Here is an 18774-nt window from a genome sequence, read left to right on the forward strand (position 1 = left end):
ATTTTATGTATAATAATAGGTAATTATTGCGAACGATTTGAAACAAGAATTTCAAAATAGTGGTACGCGTTTTGGAAAATACAAAACTGACAACTATCAAAATTTTCAACGCCTACATGTGTTAGTGAAAATCTCTACGTAAAATTGTACGAAATGTGAATCTTACACAAACTGATGTCGGGACCACATTTTATCGTACAAAATACCTCAATAGGTTTGATTACTCTAAGGCCGTATCACGTACAAAAAAAAGAATTTCTTGCGTCAGTTTCCCCAGTTCTGAGAAAACTGAACATTTTATCCAAATTTAGGTGAACCAACTACTCATTTTTCTCAGACGCAAATAATTTTTATTGAAAAGTTAATCCATTCGTGGTCAATATTGCGGTCCTACCCTTTTTAAAGAGGATTCTGGTAAAAAGATATCATCAAAAATAAAATACGAAACAGTTAAGCATCAACTTAGACGAATTATACATAGACTGGAAAATACGAACAAAATTACGTAAAACAAGTGGTCCCTACATCAAATACGAAATATTTGATAATTTTATTTCATTATATTGAGAGACATTAGCGCGGAAATTAGAGGAAAGGGTGTAACTGTATACATAGCTTGAATTAAAAAACTGACGAGCAGCATGATGAGGCACTTCCATTTTATTTTATTTTTTGTTTCGTAGCGAAGGGATTAGATTGAAAATTTTCAGAGAAAACTACATCAAACGGGACCACAATGAAATTACGCGATTTTACGTCTACATCTCTTGAAAAACGATTACGAATGAGATGGGAGGCATTCTTTGGGGGTCTTGAGTAGCAATCCTTTCAAATGAAACAATCTTTTTGACAAGGAAATTAATTTTATTGACCTGCACCTGATTTATTGCGGAACTTCGCAATTATCCCATGTGAAATAGTTTCACTCGCAAATATTCTTGCAGTATTGAATTGATTAGAAAATAACGGTGGTTTTCAAGTGGACTGCACTCTTAAATGTGCTCGTACATATGGTCAAGCTACTTAGTGGAAACATCACGGATGCATTTGTTTAAGAGTCGCAGATACATTTGGGCTTCACTCAATCGATTTTCTCTCTCTATCGTCTGCAGTTTTTTTTTTCAGCAATCCTGCAGAGTATTTTATAAATTTTCCATCAGCTCTATTTCCGCTATTCAGAGCTTTCAAGCACTTCTGGCAAATTAGTTTTCTGCGAACTGATCGTTCAATAAAACCAGCAGCAACATAAACAATTGATTCGGACGCAAAATCGCTCAATCCATGGCTGATGACCATTCCTGTGTAGTCTTTCGATAACTCAGATTCCTCATCTTCATGTGGACTTTGAAGAATTTCAGATCGTGTTCGTTGGTTTGTTCGTTAAATTGAAAGATATTTTCTAGCAACTTATGGGCCTCATTTTCATCTGAGGGAAAGCTAAACAAAATCAACAGTCATAAAACGGTTTTTATTAACCACACAAACTTATACCGGAAGAATGAACATTGTTGCCTCTTAAGCTTCTACTTCGGCAGCCTTTAACAAAACATGCTTTCACCATGTTTTAATATAATTTATAATTGAAGAATAATAATTAAATTAATATTTAAATTGATTAAACAAAATTTAAAATCAAAACGTCGCGACGCGGACGACAAGTAAAATTGACAAGTATCAAAATAGTCAACGCTGTAACATGTGTCAGTGTGACGTTTTACGAAATATGAATATTATACAAACTGATGTAGGAGCCACTTTTCGCCGTACGTAATTCCTGTCTAGGTATGATTAGTCTATAAGACCATCCACATCAATTTCACATTTCGGTGGCACCCTCGTAAAATGTATGCAAATTGACTAAGGCACTGTCATCCTCGTCAATATCTTCAAAAGCGCCCGTCGCGCTACCCAGCGTTCGAACAAAAGTGGATGACAACTAAAATAAAAAGTCAACTCAGATGAGCAATATACCATGTCACAGAACTACTCCTAGCATGAACACTGAATTGACAAGTGTCAAATTTGGAGGCTATACTAATAAGAAATACTACCACTTAGTATTGCTTGTATTGTATACTCATACAACGGAAACAAGTCATCTGTCCATACCCTCTCTAGCAACTTAACTATGTTCATTAAGCGTCAAACTTTAAGCGACAACGTCAACGGTAACTTGACAGCGTCAAAACGAAGTTTGTCTGCTAGAGAGACTATTGTATCAACGCACTCCAAGGACTGACAAGAGAAGAGAATTGAATAAGAGGCATCCACTACGCAGCAGTCTAAAATTCTCAAATAAATTCAGATTTTTTTATGTCGGCCTCCAAATACTAATGTGGACATCTGCACAGATTAAATTCAATTCCTGCACAAGCTCCTGCAGAGACTCTTTTAAGCGTATAAAAATTGAATCGATTTCGGACAAATTAACTAATTGCAACAGTACAAGAAAATAATTCGAAGGCAACTTTACGCAACAAAATTCTGTCATAAAGGCTAAAAATCTCTATGACAAATCACCAAAATACGAAAATCTACCAAACCATAAATCTAAAAAAATCTATCACAATATTAAGAGATGCTGCCCTCTCTAGATGCGATCAGTGTTTGTATTACTTTCACTGTATACATACTTAGGGTGCAACAACATTAGCAGCCAGAAAAAGTTACTTGAGCTTACGGAAACGAATTAAGTTGAAACTTATGTTCCTTAACTTCTGCAACTACTTTTATCAGTATTTTTTCTCTAACAAGTTTGATGCGCAAAAATTGATTTGTTGAAGTCATTAATTCTTGCATAGAGAGAATAGTCAGAAGTAGTTATCACTCGCGAGAAAATTGATCAAATAACGACCAGGGTTGCTCTGCAGAACTTAAAGATTGCTATCAGTTTTGGAGCAGTGTGTGTATCGTCGCTTTAAAGATTATGAGATATCTAAGTTGACTTATCTTCCTTCGGTAAACAATAAAACGATCAGTTGGCTTGCTATTATACTTGAAAATTGTGTGTTCATTCGTCCACTTGCTATTTCAGACCTGCAAAGACGAAAATGAACCCTTCAACAAAATATCCCCGCGCACTGTTTTCAATAAAATTTCCGGTCAGTCCAATCACACTGAACTGAGTAGTTTTTAGCCCCGTACGAAGTACGAAGGGGCTTATAGGATTACGATGCCGTGTGTAATTGATGGAATTCGAAGCAGACGGTAAGGCCTATGTTCATAGATGACGAATCCGCAATAAAAATTTGGGCCGTCTGTCCGTCTGCCTGTTCACGTCGATATCTTGAGTAAATCAAATCCGATTTCAAATTTTTTTTTTCCCTGAAAGATAGTCAAAATAGTGAGGCTAAGTTCGAAGATGGGCATATTCGGATCGGCCCTTCGTGAGTTAGGGCCACCTAAGTGATTTAAGGTCTTTTGGTGATATTTATGGCAAAATAAACGATGGAAATGTAAATGTCAAGGCAAATGATAGGTATTGTCAATACCAATCCAGAAAAAAAAAATTTTAAAATCGGGTGAGTGGACCGTGAGTTAGGGCCTTAGAAGTGAAAAGCTACTAGGGCCCTATGTGTATTTTACATAGAACTCAAGTAAATTTCATTCGTTTTTCGTAATTTTTGTGTCATTTGGGAGGTAATCAAAAGCCGAATAGAATGTTGTTGAAAAAAAAATTAAATTTGGGTCCTCGGACTAAGGCCGCTACTAGGGCCCTATGTGTATTTTACATATAACTCGAGCAAATTTCATCCGTTTTTCGTAATTTTTGTTTCATTTGGAAGGTAATCAAAGGCCGAATAGAATGTTGTTCAAAAAAAAAAAAAATTGGGTCCCTGGACTAAGGCCACTACTAGGGCCCTATGTGTATTTTACATTGAACTCGAGTAAATTTCATTCGTTTTTCGTAATTTTTGTGTCATTTGGAAGGTAATGAAAGGCCGAATAGAATGTTGTTGAAAAAAAAATTAAATTTGGGTCCTTGGACTAAGGCCGCTACTAGGGCCCTATGTGTATTTTACATATAACTCGAGCAAATTTCATCCGTTTTCCGTATTTTTTGTTTCATTTGGAAGGTAATCAAAGGCCGAATAGAATGTAGTTGAAAAAAAAAAGTTAAATTTGGATCCTCGGACTGAGGCCGATACTAGGCCCTATGTGTATTTATACTCAATAAATTAAAATTTTAGGGCTATTTGAAATTTTTGTTTTATTTGAAAGAAACGTCGTACGGGGCTTCGTAATTGCGCTATGCGCAATTTCTAAGATGTACACATTTCATAATAATTTTACTTTAACTACTTTAACCGGCGCATAGGCTTACGGTCAAAGTAGGGTGACAGACGCACTAGGGTCACGTACGCAATAGATATACGGGTTTGTACGGGGCTCAGTCGCAGAAAACGCTCCGACTGTTCTGATGGCTCGTTTTTTGTTTGAAAGGTACTAACTAATGTAAAGCAGCCGTACTACTTTCCACCTCCTAACAAAATGGCCGTCGGCCGCCATTTTGGATTTTTGTAAAAACAATATAAATCGGTGAAAATAATTCTTACAAAGTTATTGATCAGTAGGAAGTGATTGGTTATGTGTGTGTTTCAAGGATCCCAAATATGGATATATAACGGTATAGATAGTTAATTTGAGCTATATACTAGCATATTTATCAGTAAATTGTTTATTTATAGGTAAATATTGGTTAATATAGGACTGAGGAAATTGTAGGTCAATTTGAAATTTGTGTTACGTTTGAAAGGAACATCGTACGGGGCTTCGTAATTGCGCTATGCGCAATTTTTAAGACGTACAAATTTCATAAGAATTTTACTTTACCGACGTTTACAGGAAGAGTAGGGCTACGGACGACCTAGGGTCACGTGCGCAATAGATGTACGGGTTCGTACGGGGCTCAGTCGCAGCAAACGCTCCGACTGTTCTGACGGCTCGTTTTTCATTATTGGGGGGTGAAAGCAAGCGACCAACGCACTGTCAGTGCTATACAGTGTTAAAGTGTCCATTCCACTCAACAAAAAGTACTCTGTGAGAGAGTCGTGAGAGAGTAAACTGTCAAATAAACAAAGAAAAAATTGAAAAAAATCAATTTTGTCTCTCACACGGAGTACTTTTTTGGTTAGAGGAAACTAGACATAAAAGAGAGTCGAAATTTTGACACATCACCCATCGAGATCTGTTGAATTAACTGGTTTTCCCCTTTTTACATACAAATTTTGACATATCAGCCATCGAGCTCAGTTAAATTATCTGCTTATTCCCCTGTTTTTACGCTCTTTTAACACTGTATGGAGCGACAAAAGCAATTAGTCCTGATTATACAGTGTTAAAAGAGCGTAAAAGAGAGAAAAATGACCAGTTGCTCAACTGGTTTCGACGGGTGATACGTCAAAATTTACGTGAGAGACAAAATTGATTTTTTTCAATTTTTTCTGTTTTTTTTTTTACCGCTTGCTCTTTCACGGCTCTCTCACGGAGTACTTTTTCTTGAGTTGAATGGACACAATGCTTAAGTTATGCATTAGGTTTCCATTCCACTCAACAAAAAATACTCCGTGAGAGACCGAGCTGACAAATAAACAAAGCAAAAATTGAAAAAATGCTATTTTGTCTCTCACACGAAGTACATTTTGGTAAGTGGAAACTAAGCATTAAGTGTCCATTCAACTCAACAAAAAGTACTCCGTGAGAGAGCGAGCTGTCAAACAAACAAATCAAAAATTGAAAAAATTCAATTTTGTCTCTCACACGGAGTACGTTTTTGGTAAGAGGGAACTAAGCGTTAAAGGAACACATATATTGTGACGTTCCGTTATCAAAATTTTGTTCCCAAAAATGTACCTCCCGACATTAAAGCGTAAGAACGCTAATCAATTTAGTTATTTCAATTCCATCAGTAAACATTTCTCAATCATATATCAGTTTATCGATGCTTTGGTTGATTTATATTTTTTTATTTGTACCATAATCATTGAATCAAATGAATGTCTAAATTCGGAAGAAAAACATTGAAAATTTCAAAAACCTTTCTTACATTTCCCGTCGTTTATACTTTGCCCACGCCTATTTTGTTCATATAATAAACGAGTTGTTTCCGTAAATATACTGTTATGATGAGAAAGTGAGAATAGTCATTTGTGTACCTGTTTTGGACGATTGATTTTAGGCAATTTCGCGGATTGTAGGCCGAACGAAGTGAGGTCTACAAGCGAAAGTGCCTTAAATCAACCGTCCCAAACAGGTGCACATGTGAGTTTTCATACAGAGGGCCGGAAACCCGAGAAAATTGCCCTCATTTTCGGCCCCGAAGTATGAAAATATAATTTGTACCAGTTATTTTAACTTGCCTTGGAGCTTGTACTGGTCATATACAACAATGCGAAAACCACCTTAATGCGAAATTGACATTCAGTTTGTTTTGTTCTCTGACCATTTAACATCGTTTTGTGTCTCATTCACTGTCTTTGTGCTGAAAGGAATTTTAAACAATGCCGAATGCAAGGGACGAATATTTGCCAATGATTTGAAAAGTTATCGCCACAATATTGAGCGGCCATAAACGTCAAACGTTCCTCCCGTTCCTCTCACAAGTGACCAACTTCACTAATGTTTATGTGTCAAACATTCAATTCAGATAAACTCTATTTATTGACAATTTTTCGATCTGTAAGAAGCTATAATATTCCACCTCAATTGGACCGCATCTATATATTCGCGAATGATTGTAAAATAAATAACTGAACACTAAAATGGCCACCATCATGATGGACTATGATTTCAAAATGAAAACACAAGCGGAACGTACGAAAGTGGAGGATTTGTTCGAATACGAAGGGTGTAAAGTAGGAAGAGGCACATACGGCCACGTTTATAAAGGTTTGACAATGAAATTCTATTCACCAAATTTGTTGTTATGGTTCGTCGTTCTATTGCATAGCGCATCGGAAAGAAGGAAACGACACTAAGGACTATGCACTCAAACAAATCGAAGGCACGGGCTTATCCATGTCAGCTTGTAGAGAAATAGCGGTATGTACAGCCGGTGGTTATTGAAACTGAAATGGTCGGTCTAATTTGATTTTCATTGTCATTAAAGTTGCTGCGTGAATTAAAGCATCCAAATGTCATTAACTTGATCCGCGTCTTCCTTTCGCACACCGATCGGAAAGTTTGGCTTTTATTCGACTATGCTGAACATGATCTGTGGCACATCATCAAATTCCATCGAGCTGCTAAACAGAATAAGAAGCCTGTGATGGTGCCGAAAGGAATGGTGAAAAGTCTGTTGTATCAAATATTGGATGGTATTCACTACTTACACACTAACTGGGTCCTGCACAGAGATTTGGTATGTCGCGGTGTCGTTTGTTGCACCTCGTTCGCTAATATTTTTTTGATTTTTTTTCGTATTCAGAAACCCGCCAACATCTTGGTAATGGGCGAGGGAAATGAAAGGGGTCGAGTGAAAATTGCAGACATGGGATTCGCCCGCTTATTTAACGCTCCCCTTAAACCGTTAGCTGACTTGGATCCGGTCGTGGTGACATTTTGGTATCGCGCGCCGGAACTTCTGCTCGGAGCTAGACATTACACGAAAGCCATCGATATTTGGGCCATTGGATGCATTTTCGCTGAATTATTGACATCCGAACCGATTTTCCACTGTCGTCAAGAGGATATAAAAACCTCGAATCCGTACCATCACGACCAACTGGATCGAATTTTCAATGTTATGGGATTTCCGCAAGATAAGGATTGGGAGGATATCCGCAAAATGCCGGAGCATAACACACTCAGCAAAGACTTCAAGCGAAACAAGTAAGAGATCTGGCTGTTTTACTGTCCGAATTAATTCTAAACTCTCGAATTCCATTGCAGCTATCAAACCTGTTCGCTTGTGAAGTACATGGAGCGGCACAAGATCAAGCCGGAAAGCAAAGCGTTCCATTTGTTGCAAAAACTTCTGCTGATGGATCCGAATAAACGAATCACATCCGAACATGCCATGCAAGATTCGTACTTCTCGGAGGAACCGTTGCCGACGCAGGATGTATTTTCGGGATGCGCCATTCCATATCCGAAACGGGAATTTCTTACGGAGGATGATCAAGAAGAAAAGTCGGACAAACAGAGACAGAATCAACAGCAACAACAGCAAAATGTAAAGTACTTTGTTACACTAAAAGACTGTGTTCAGTTCAATGTTTGGATTTTCTTAATCGAAAATCATTTTCACCAAATTTTATAGCAACAACAACAACAACAGCAGCAGCAGCAGCAGCAGCAGCAGCAGCAGCAGCAACAACAACAGGTAAGTTAAAAAAAGCTTTCCCGTATTTATCATTCAATTTTGAAGAAAGTTTTTCATCGATTCTTTAACACATGCGTTTAGGGTGTCGACCTCGTCTGAAGTTTAGTACTGAACTTTCGAGGTCCTAGGCTTCCCATAAAGCCCTCATTTTCTGTAAGTTTTCTCTGCCTCATAGAATCGGTAGAATGTGGCTAGGAATCTAGAAGAGATCTGGGTGTGGGACAACCTTATGTAGCAAGTATGGTCACTAGATTTTTCTGAAAATATTTCTTTTATCTTATCAAAGAATTGTAGAGAAAAAGTAGGAAAAAAAACCTTTTGTATTTTGGCAACATGCTCATCGCAGGGTTAAATTTAGGGTCGGCTGGCGTTAATATGTACGGCTAATGGTGTTCACCAAGCAAAATCAATGCCATATCCGAAGTAACCGATTTAATGAGATTTTAATAACTTTCCTTTATTTCAATCAATTTTGGTTGACAACCTTAATAGCCTGAAAGAATTTTCTATAAAGGTTTGCAACAAATAAACCAATCCAAAACCAGTTTAATGTGAAAGGCCAGGTCAGGTTAATTTATAAAAAGATCTGTTCTTAGCTCAGTTTCAGGTAACCCAAAAATTTAAAACAAAATTTTCGGTAAAAGGGTTTCAGGTTGACCTGTCAGGTCGCGTAACTTTGAACATCATCAAAACTTTGAACACTTTTTCCGTCCTTGTCGCTCTTACATATTCAAATGAGAAGGATGTAAATATTGTTCAAAGTTCTGATGCTGTTCAAAGTTACGCGACTTGACCCAATTTATATTTCAATTCAAGTCACATCAAATTGATCTTATTGGATCAATTCCGTTCATGTTAAACTTTGAATGCATTAAAGGCGGCCAACTTCTCAATCTTAGATAAAACAATCCCAGAGCACGACAATGGAATCACAAGTGCCCGAATCTGGTACTTCGTTCGATTAAACTATTTCCCATCAGGGTGATGATAGCATATCCGTCCTCTGTAGATCATCTCTTTGTATCCAAGCGATTGAAAACATGTCCCATTTTTGTTCAATTTGATGAACCTTGTGAATTTGGTTCCACGGAAAATATTTTCAGGGTTGAAACGAAGTCTTTTTCCAATTTGTTAAACTGGAGCACGTTATGACTCGTTTGGTTTACTTATTTGCATTTCTCTTTTCTTTTCTTCAGCAAAACCAACAGCAGCAACAACAAAACGTAAGTGAACTTGCTATATACTATTTGATGAGAATTAGCAGTAGAATCTAGAGTTTTAAAATATTTTCATTTTTATCACAAAATACCAACCATAACACATTATGCATTATGAGTAGGTGATTTACAAAGAAAGAAGATGTTGATTGTTCAGTGCAACGTTATCAGGAGTCGCTGAACTTTTTTTTTTAATTGTCGCTTTTAAACTGCTTACTGTTGCCATAAATTTCGGATTCTAAACCAAATAGATGTTGTAGTTATTACACGAAATACTCTACGGTGACTATGGAACGTCTCATCTTTTGCAAAGCTTCGGTCAACAATTTTGGAACAATCTCGAAGTAGGTACTTTGTCTATGTTTCAATGTTCAAATGAAAGCAGTCGTTGCAATATGGGAAACATAAAATGGTGTCTGTGTTACAGGCCCTATGATTTGGGAACTAATTCCAGGGGAATCGCAAAAAAGAAATTCTCCAAAAATTCCAGAAAAAACTTTCGTTGATCATTAAATGGTCTCTACCAAATTGCATTCCATGCATTCTTCGCCTTTCCTTTCTTTCATCCAGGGATTTTTTTGCGGATCCTTGCGAATTAATTCCGAAATTATCTGGGCCTGCCGTCCTATGAATTATGTGTTCTGTTTTGGGTAATTTGCAATTTTCGAACCAAATTTTGTGCTCGTCACGACCGGCAAAACTCTTATTTGCAAAAGTTCTTCCATGAAAAAAAAGGTGACCTCTTCGCACCATCATTCAGCGACAGGGTTAATAGTATGTGTACGTACACGAGAGCTTGCCCGAGTGGTAGTACATTTCGAGTTGTATGCTTCATGTAGCTGTATTTTCCGTTACTAGGGAGGGAAAATCGACTTTCCGTCCGTACGGAAAAGTCTTTCCTTCCTTCGTAAAAGAAAACGTCATACTACACTCGGGAAATAATTTGATATTTCGTATCACGATGAGTAAAAGTACCTCGGGCGCAAGCCCTCGGACGATTTGACTCATACGAAATATCAAATTCCTTCCCTTGTATAGTTAATATACTATTACTAAACGTGCGAGAGTGTATTAGTGTGAATGTAATGGCGATACATAACAAGGAATCAACATCACATAAGTCGGGAATGAATACTACTTGGCGTTTGCACCAACACACTCTCACGTGTGTAGTAAAATCCATTACATAACTCGGTATAAAACTAAAAAGTCTAGTTTTCATGTGTTTATTGACCTCGGCTACGCCTCAGACCAACAGAATTTACACGAAAACTCTATTTTTCATCTTTTTATCCCTATTAGTTACCTCCGAAACTACGTCAATGGTCGAGATGTGATGTGATTATGATTATCTTAATGTGTTTCAAATTGTCATTTCTGTTCTGTTGTACACCAAGTTATTAGTGTGACGTAGGTACATGTTTTGTCAAGGTTTTGGATCGGCATTATAGTCGATAACATTTGTGCGTTATTTGGAAATCCCGTTTTGAAACGCTAATTATCTTCCTAAGTAATACAGAATCTCGACGCCGTAATGTAAACACATTATCACCATCAGGTACATACGATGTCATTGTTCGAATTGTGTGAGCTTTCTAAAAACTAAGTTTCGATCGATTTTCGAAACAACTTACATGGAGAACATTATGAACAACCAATAACTGCTGGTACGATTCGGAATTCATAATCGTAGAATGAATTCTGTTTCCCCCTTTATTTTCCAACTTAACACTGTATGCGTAGATTGTATGTTGTAGAAGTGGAACAAATGTCTACCAGACTTTGTAAACTGTCATTACACTTAAGGATTAAACATAGTGCGATCGGCTTAAAAACTAACATATCATCCGTCTCGTTCACACAAAATTTTCTGTGAATTCGAAAATGAATTGTTTGTATATGGAAAATAACAATCTTTTTTTGTTGTCGGTTCTTGTGCATTCCATTCGGAGTTAGACCTTCGCCATGGCTTATTCAAACACACATAACCGATATGTTATGTCGCTCGTCGAAGGTATTAGCTTAGTATACATTTGATACACAAATGTGTAAATTCTCTGCCGTCTTACCAGGCGTTTGTTTGTTCGGTTGGTGATTTTTAACGAGAAATAATAAAGCACAAAAAAAAGACTCAAAAGAAAAGAAAGTTAAAATCCAAACAAGCAGCAGATGGCCGTTATACGAAAATGTATATCTTAAGCAGCATCATCAATGGTCAACATTTTGGTGTGTAACGAAGATGGCATCGATTTAACAGCACATAGTCGTGTTGCTGAATAGAAAAAAAAACATTTTTTTGACAAACATTTTGTGTTCAATGAAAATTGCTATTGCTGGTTGCTGATGATATTACAAATGATACCTTGACGCAGCCTAATATTATTCATGATCAAAAGTGTGTGACTTATAAGTGATTAATAATTAGCAGAATTGTGTTGTGTCGCGCTGTCGATTTTTTTTTATTTTATTTTTTTCCTCTTCTGGTCAAAATAAACATTTTTCAATTTTTTTTTGAACTGGAAAAGTTGTGCAAATTTATGATAAAGCAAATAAACTTACCATATACACATTCAAAGACTGACTAGCTATTTACGTAAAAAAAAAACAAATTCATTTACAATGACATCAGTAGTGTTTCGATATATTTTCTGCTTGCGTTGCTAATTGATATCGTCGTGTTAGATATCGTTCGTCGATTTGCTGCTGGAAACGCTGAGATTGATGACTGTTTTATTATTATTATTGTGGTGTGCACTGTGATTGTGTGTCGAGTGGCTTATCAATATCGCATAATGATAATTTAATTCCCATTCATAATACACATTATTATCATAAAGTAAATTTCTGGGCGCTCCATTGCCAATATGACGACAGAATATTTTCAGTTGAGATAGCGTGTGACTCGAATAATATTAGACAGTAACGGTGTACCCGTCTTCAGTGTGGCTCGTTCGCTAGTCGTTACATAAAAAATCGTTTGAAATGGAAATTAAAATTTTTGTGAAATTTCATTTACGTGTTGCCTGTTAATCTGGTTATACCAGCAGTTTATCGAATTAAACAGGATTTTGTTTGAACAGACACAAAAAAACAGCATAAAGATATTGGACTCATACAATGAAACAATAACAGCGAAATATCAAACAATAGATAAAACACAAAAACGAAAACGAAACGTTAAGCCATACTACTTAAATAGCTCAAATTCTGTGATTAGAAAAGCAAATTTAATAGCAAAGTGTTTTCATTCTATCGAAAAAATTTGCCGTAACAATGTTGAAGACCAATTCGAACGACGACAAAATCGAGACTTTGCTGTCCAGAAGTCAAATACCAATTATTGATCTGGCCCACACTGGCACCGATGATCGTCCATCCAGATCGGTAGTGAATCGCGTCGCGATCCAACTTCACAAAGCGCTCACCGAAAAGGGACTGGCACTGCTGGTTAACCATGGCATTTGCGAGGATAAGTTACAGTCAGCCTGGTCGTATCTGGACGATTTTTGTGACCTGCCAACCGACGTCAAAGAAGTGTACATTCGTAAAGGCGATGATAATCATGGCTATGTCAAACCCGGCCAACCGAAATTTGATGGAGCTTCGACGCCCGGATTGAGACATGCCTACAACATATGCACTTTGACCGCTGCGAATCTCCCGGAGGAACCGTTGCCAGGTTTTAAGGATCATATCGCCGAATTAGCTCACGACTTCAAAGCATTGTCATCGTTGGTTCTTCAATCATTGGCCATCGCTCTGCATTTACGAGCCAACTATTTCCAAGAGAATCATTCGCACATGCTGAATGGCCTGCATGAAAACGAGAGCGTGCTGCGTCTTTTGTATTATCCACCAATCATTGAGGATGACAATAAGTGTGAGCTTACGAAAGGCCGATGCAAATACAGCTACCAACGCTGCGCAATGGATAGATTAGATTTAGATCAACCCGACGAGGCAGTAACTGACGGTGAACAGCATGCGACTAGAAATAGAACCAACTGTGATTACGGTACGTTCACATTACTATGCCAAGACTCCGAGGGTGGCCTGGAAGTTAAATTGCCCGGTTCCGAGAAATGGAAACGGGTCGGACATTTACCGGGATCCATACTGATCAACACTGGTGAAATATTGGCGACATGGAGTCAAAACACTTATCCAGCACTGCAGCATCGCGTTATCATACCAGAACAGGACAGCGTCCGTAGCCGTGGTCGTCATTCGATTGCATTCTTCTGTCATCCGGACAATGATGTTCCTATTGAACCGATAGTTTTGCCATCCGAACAGCCGGAGGTCGAGAAAAAGCCGAGAAAGTCATCGTTCAAAATCGCTAAGGATAAAGTGTCAATGGCGTATCAGGCAATTCAGCGGAAATTTCGCAAAAATTATCAGCCAAATTAAATTCAAAGCAACTGCACGTGATTAATCTTTTATAATACCGACCGACTCACAGTTTTGAATTTGAATTTAACAACAAACAAAAAACGAAAAATAAATTTATTCGTCACACACAAAGCGTCTTGCGTTCGTGAATTATTGATTGATCCCACAAACGTAAGAACAAAGTGATAATAGAAGCGTGATGCTTATTCATATTGAATCGTCGTTGTCTGCATTCTCCTCCCAATGTACATAGAATTTCGAATATAAGTGTTTTAGTGAGTGCCTCGTCTTGCATAGAAAATAACAACTTTAAGTTCTTTTTGTTATCAACGATAAGTAATTCATTGTCACAACCAGTTTCACCCAAACGGATTGAACGTGATCGGACGCGATATCAGTTCATTAAACAAATGATGTAATTTTCCGTCGAATTAAATTTGCTTTGATAGCCGCACTTTTTACGGTATCTCCATAAAATGTTTCGGAAAATGTTTCACTTTCCAAGAACATTTGCTAGCAAACTAATAAAATTCGTGACTCGTAATTGCACACTGTTTAAATTGCTCTGAAAGTACAAGATATAGTGCAGACGTATTAATTGAAAGGTGTTTCATGTTGCCCCCGAAACTGGATTACTAATTTTGAGAATCCTGTTGTTAAATGTCCGTCATTTGCCTTGATCCTAATATGACAATTTCAAACATTTTTTCGAATCATTAGATCTTCACCAAATGTCGATTACTTTAGGAGCAAATCATCTATCATACAGCCCTACAACGCAAAAAAAAACGTTTACTCTCTCAAAATCTTGCATCTCTTCTGCATCATCTCTTCTTAGTTTTTTATGCGTTGTATGGTATTGACGTCACACTCTAGACTCTAATTCGATTTCCATACAAACACAAAAAATTGCTCTAAATTGCGATTTCTTTCTGTTAAATATTATTTGATTATCAGGCGATGAAGGAACGTTCAGGCTATCCAATGAACATTTAAACTTGATTTCCACTTACCAAAAAAGTACTCCGTGTGAGAGCCAAAATTGATTTTTTTTTTATTTTTGCTTTGTTTGCTTGACAGCTAGCTCTCTCACACGGAGTACTTTTTGTTGAGTGGAAACCATACATTAAAGACAAAAAAAAATAATCAAAATTAGGGCCGCAATTTCTTCAAATGTTCTAGGCGCGGAAATTTAGAGTGTAACAACAGTAAGCATAGGAATAGATTATTTGGTGTGTAAATATTTGGTGAGTTCACATTACCATTAATTGTACCGATGGTATTCTTGGTATTAGATAAACATTCGAACACACCAAATATTCTATTACTATGCTAGGTGCTTCGAGCGAAAATGTATAGAAACGAAGAACTCTGTTGTATATGAATGTGAGTAATAAGAGCAATGTTTACTTGAAATATTAGTGCCGCCACCATGACTAATGAGGTACTAACAGATAGTTCGAATCATGGACGTATACTGGGAAAACAAATTAATTCAATATGTTATGGATCCGTCGAAAATTTATCAAATTTCCGACGAACTGTTCGGCCATTTTTGACATCGGAGGCTGGGTACTGAGCCAATGTATGATCATTACCTTCTCTTCAAAAATCAAATGAAATCCAAAATTTATAGGAATTACGCAGGTCGTTTTTCAGAAACAAAATTTATCAGTTCTGATACCTTAACAGGGAAGGTGAAGGCTTCAAGTTTGAAGCAAGTGTTAGTTGAATTGAGGGCATTTTTTAATTGTCGGAGCATCTCGTATACATCATAGGAATACTGCTACTGCTCCTACTGTTACGGAATTTAACCAATTCGTATTCGGAGAACTGAATAGTGTCTGTAAATACCTTCACCCAATGTGTACTCAAATGACGAAGTCCTTGTAACAACCAAAGGAAATTAGTTTTTAGCTCACCGCATTTTAGCATCAATTTATAGAACTATCACTTCTGTAGGAAAAAATTTGTAAAGGGCCCTTCGTTCATAAAAAAATAATCAAAAATCGCTTCGGGCATGGTCCAATTGCATAAGGACCAGTCCTGGCCTGGTCGTATTAAAAAGCTGATACGAAACTAGAGAAAATGGATCGATGGAAGCAGAGATGAAGGTGACGTATTAAGTGTTGACCATTAACCTTTCAGAAGCGGCAGGTGTATCGAGATGGAGTCGTCAAGTATTTTACTTCTTTTGTCGAAAGTATCGCCTATGTATAAAAAATCCGTTTCTTTCCTACATCCTTCATTATCGCTTATTTTTGTCGTTACTGGTGATAATAACTCAAGATGATTACCTATCCGTTTCTGAAAGGTTCAAAAGGGAAAATTTTTTTATCAAAAATCTCGTCCCTAGAAGGATAGTCGTGTCGTAAGTCAATTACTTTCCATCGTTCTTGTAAATGTTTTAAAGTTCGGGTTAAGGTGGTTTTGGTCAGTTTTTGTAGCACGATCGACAATCACGTTCAATATCGCATTCAATCATTTCTTTTTGTATATCGTTACCGAATAGATGCAGCAACAGCAAGCCCAACAAGGTCATCAATCGATCGGACAGGATCATTCGTCGCAATCGAATAAACGAGTCCGGTTGTCTGGGCCGACAGCTGGTGTACATCCTCAGCAAAATAACCAAATGGCTCAGGAGTTTCATCAACACCAACAGAATCAAATGATCTTTAACGCAAACAACCAACAGCAGCAAGCTCAACAGGCCCAACAGCAACAGCAGCAGCAGCAGCAACAACAACAACAGGTTCAACAGCAACAACAATCGTTTCAGCAAAGATTTTAGGCTAATTGATACGAATTATACTATACAGCTGGTGAACACATTATTCGAATATAAGTTCCCTTATTTGAGAAAATAAATCGATCTCAACATTTTTTTGGTATAGTTCTTAGTCTTTTCGTTTAGACACGGCACGCAGGAATGGATGATTTGACGAGGGATCTGATTTTACGATGCCGTGTTTTGAACCATACAATTGCAGGCTACTTATCGTTTGCCGGCAGCGGATGAGCTAATTGGGTCTTATTATAGCAATTGCCGTTTGTAAACTCTCATAGGATTAGACAAGACACAAGTTGAAAACCATTTAGTCAACGTAGCTCGATGATAAATTGTGCTCTGTCTATGCCAGTCTCTCTATGGCAGTCTGTTGAGAAACTGTGAGAGACTCGATATGGGATAACGACGTATTTTGACCACTACATGCGGTTACGAACTGGATTAAGCTAGTAAAACATGTGTTTCTAACTATTCAAGGCAGAGGCCAACCAATTTTTTCTTTTGTCTTCACCCAAGGTTCAGTTCAAATCACTTTTGCTGAATCTGATGTAACGGTTGAATAGTTTCGTCGCTACTTTTTGGGCAACAAGCTACAAGCTAAAGCTGCTAACATATTTTGCAACAGAAAATTCACATTGTAGACCCAAGAACTCTCGGTCTCGGTATCCATTACTGTCTGCTTAAGTCTTATGAGTACGACTTTAATGACGAGAAACATTCCCGACCAACGTTCTGGTCACTTTACTTAGGTCATCACTTCAACGAAGTACTAATTTTCAATGGGCCGGAAAACGTCTACAATAAACAGATAAAGAAGATAGTGTCCTATCGAATATCGATCTTTACATAACCGCACTTGAACCTTGAACGAAACGACACAATTTGATTCAATTTACCATCAACGATATATTTCTACGGGTTTGTGTGTTACAATAAATTATTCCTTCTTCCCTTTATAATTCTTCAAGTTGCTCAAAATGTAAACTGGAGTTGCTACCAAGCAGCAAACCATTGTTCCAGCCAGAGCGAATTTTTCAGCTGGCGCAATATGCTTGGTTGCCGGACCAATGATGACCGATACGTTCCGCTTGAATACAGCTCCGGTGCTGGTGACGCTGGTCAAACGGGATGCAATTGGTTTCAACATTATTTTATGAGAATTTCGTTTTTTATTCGAGAAAATTTAGTAGAGATTTCTTCGTAGCTTCCGTATGGATTTTACGTAACTTCGACAATATTGTAAGTGGGATGAAGTTAGGTATGAGTGTGACTGTCACGACTGTCAATTTTTTTTTTTTTCGATTCGTTTCATATGTCTTGCGGCTCGAGCCTTAACAGATGGCGGAAAATTTTTGATTTTTTTTATTTCAATTTTTGTTTTTGTTTTTAGAATATTTATCTAAGACGCAGTAATTCTATAGTAGTCTCTGTACTTGAGGAAATGAATCAAATTCGAAATTTACTTACCGAAATTCGTAGATTTTTCTAAGATTATATGAGAATTTTGTATTGAAATGCAATTAGAGGCAAGGCTGTAAAATTTGGGGAGGTCAAGCAGTTACAAACACGCACAACTACGTGTCGTGGAAGGACAAATTTCACTTATTCACGCAACATGTCGGCACTGTTGACATGAGTCATTGTAAGTGTGGTGTCGATGGACAGCTGAGACTTCCAGCATTTCAAAATTACCCATTTTAATAACAACAAATTTGAAAGATTGGGTTTCAGGTGCCTCTGAAACTCGCAAATTTTACCAAATATGAGGGAAAAACTTTGAGCTACTGTCGGCCTCTGCGTAGACTGTCTCCAAAAATATTTTGGTCATTGGTAGAGGAGATGTTGCTTTACTGAGAGAACTATTTATTAGCTTCATTCCTCAAGTATCCACGTCTGTGTGACTGTTTGAAAATCACGTTTTTTTAAATTTAGCGTGTCTGCCGGCTTCCCTTGCACTAATGGTAAATTTTTTTTTTGTACAATTGTTATTAGAATTTCAGGCACTACCGATTGCAACCATAACCAGTTTTGTACCACTCTATCTGTCGACA

At 37.4% G+C, this 18774-nt stretch overlaps 2 protein-coding genes and 1 long non-coding RNA gene across 8 annotated transcripts in view; 2 read left to right on the forward strand and 1 right to left on the reverse strand.

The window, feature by feature from the left end:
* Nucleotides 1-1964: 1964 nt before the first annotated feature.
* Nucleotides 1965-18774, reverse strand: part of LOC119078272 — a 31339-nt gene continuing 14529 nt past the window's right edge. Inside the window, exons 2-3 of the long non-coding RNA XR_005087966.1 lie at nucleotides 9469-9475; nucleotides 1965-2034 (exon numbers count right to left, since the gene is read on the reverse strand). This is a non-coding gene — a long non-coding RNA (uncharacterized LOC119078272). The remainder of the gene's footprint in view (nucleotides 2035-9468; nucleotides 9476-18774) is intronic.
* Nucleotides 6602-16828, forward strand: LOC119078244 (cyclin-dependent kinase 8). Of its 6 annotated transcripts, none has more exons than XM_037185715.1 (9): nucleotides 6602-6888; nucleotides 6950-7041; nucleotides 7109-7360; nucleotides 7427-7830; nucleotides 7891-8173; nucleotides 8261-8323; nucleotides 9520-9546; nucleotides 9801-9884; nucleotides 16445-16828. In XM_037185715.1, exons 1-9 carry the CDS (start codon nucleotides 6762-6764, stop codon nucleotides 16724-16726), a joined length of 1614 nt encoding a protein of 537 aa, XP_037041610.1. In that variant the 5' UTR covers nucleotides 6602-6761; the 3' UTR covers nucleotides 16727-16828. The 6 variants fall into 6 exon arrangements, with proteins under 6 accessions (XP_037041610.1, XP_037041611.1, XP_037041612.1 ...); XM_037185716.1 differs by having other exon boundaries at nucleotides 8288-8323; XM_037185717.1 differs by having other exon boundaries at nucleotides 8312-8323.
* On the forward strand, nucleotides 11427-14064 carry LOC119078257 (UPF0676 protein C1494.01-like). The gene is made up of 2 exons (XM_037185752.1): nucleotides 11427-11554; nucleotides 11613-14064. Exon 2 carries the CDS (start codon nucleotides 12814-12816, stop codon nucleotides 13948-13950), a length of 1137 nt encoding a protein of 378 aa, XP_037041647.1. The 5' UTR covers nucleotides 11427-11554; nucleotides 11613-12813; the 3' UTR covers nucleotides 13951-14064.

The sequence above is a fragment of the Bradysia coprophila genome, unplaced genomic scaffold, assembly GCF_014529535.1.
Source record: "Bradysia coprophila strain Holo2 unplaced genomic scaffold, BU_Bcop_v1 contig_248, whole genome shotgun sequence".
NCBI classification, from domain to species: Eukaryota; Metazoa; Arthropoda; class Insecta; order Diptera; family Sciaridae; genus Bradysia; species Bradysia coprophila.